Source organism: Rhincodon typus, unplaced genomic scaffold (assembly GCF_021869965.1).
Source record: "Rhincodon typus isolate 14 unplaced genomic scaffold, sRhiTyp1.1 hic_rhity00000478, whole genome shotgun sequence".
Classification (NCBI taxonomy): Eukaryota; Metazoa; Chordata; class Chondrichthyes; order Orectolobiformes; family Rhincodontidae; genus Rhincodon; species Rhincodon typus.
In genome coordinates this window covers 53,694-54,286 of record NW_025966116.1, presented here as the reverse complement: position 1 = coordinate 54,286, position 593 = coordinate 53,694, and the positions used below count along the sequence as shown (strand labels likewise).

At 46.4% G+C, this 593-nt stretch overlaps 1 protein-coding gene across 1 annotated transcript in view; it reads left to right on the top strand.

Moving 5' to 3' along the window:
* Positions 1-593, top strand: part of LOC125488339 (keratin-associated protein 16-1) — a gene marked incomplete at its 3' end in the record, with an annotated part of 14,348 nt that overhangs the window by 8,115 nt on the left and 5,640 nt on the right. The window contains exon 4 of the mRNA XM_048621332.1: positions 114-224. Within this exon, the coding sequence (XP_048477289.1) occupies positions 114-224 (111 nt within the window). The remainder of the gene's footprint in view (positions 1-113; positions 225-593) is intronic.

Here is a 593-nt window from a genome sequence, read left to right as displayed (position 1 = left end):
TGTGTGAGATGCAGGTGTGTGAGATATTGGTGTGTGAGATATTGGTGTGTGAGTTATTGGTGTGTGAGATGCTGGTATGTGAGATATTAGTGTGTGAGATATTGGTGTGAAAGATTTTGGTGTGTGAGATGTTGGTGTGTGAGATGCTGGTGTGTGAGATTTTGGTGTGTGAGGTATTGGTCTGTGAGGTCCTGGTGTGTGAGATGCTGGTGTGCGAGATATTGGTATGTGAGATGTTGCTGTGTGAGATCCCGTTGTGTGAGATATTGGTTTGTGTGATGTTGGTGTGTGAGAAGTTGGTGTGTGAGATGTTGGTGTGTGAGATGCTTGTGTGTGAGATACTGGTGTGTGAGACGCTGGTGCGTGAGATTCTGGTGCGTGAGATGCTGGTGTGGGATATACTGGTGTGTGAGATGCTGGTGTGTGAGTTATTGGTGTGTGAGATGCTGTCGTACGAGATATTGATGTGTGAGATACTGGTGTGTGAGATATTGGTGTGTGAGATGCTGGTGTCTGAGATGCTACTGTGTGAGGTATTGGTGTGTGAGATTCTGGTGCGTGAGATATTGGTTTGTGAGGTGCTGGTGTGTTAG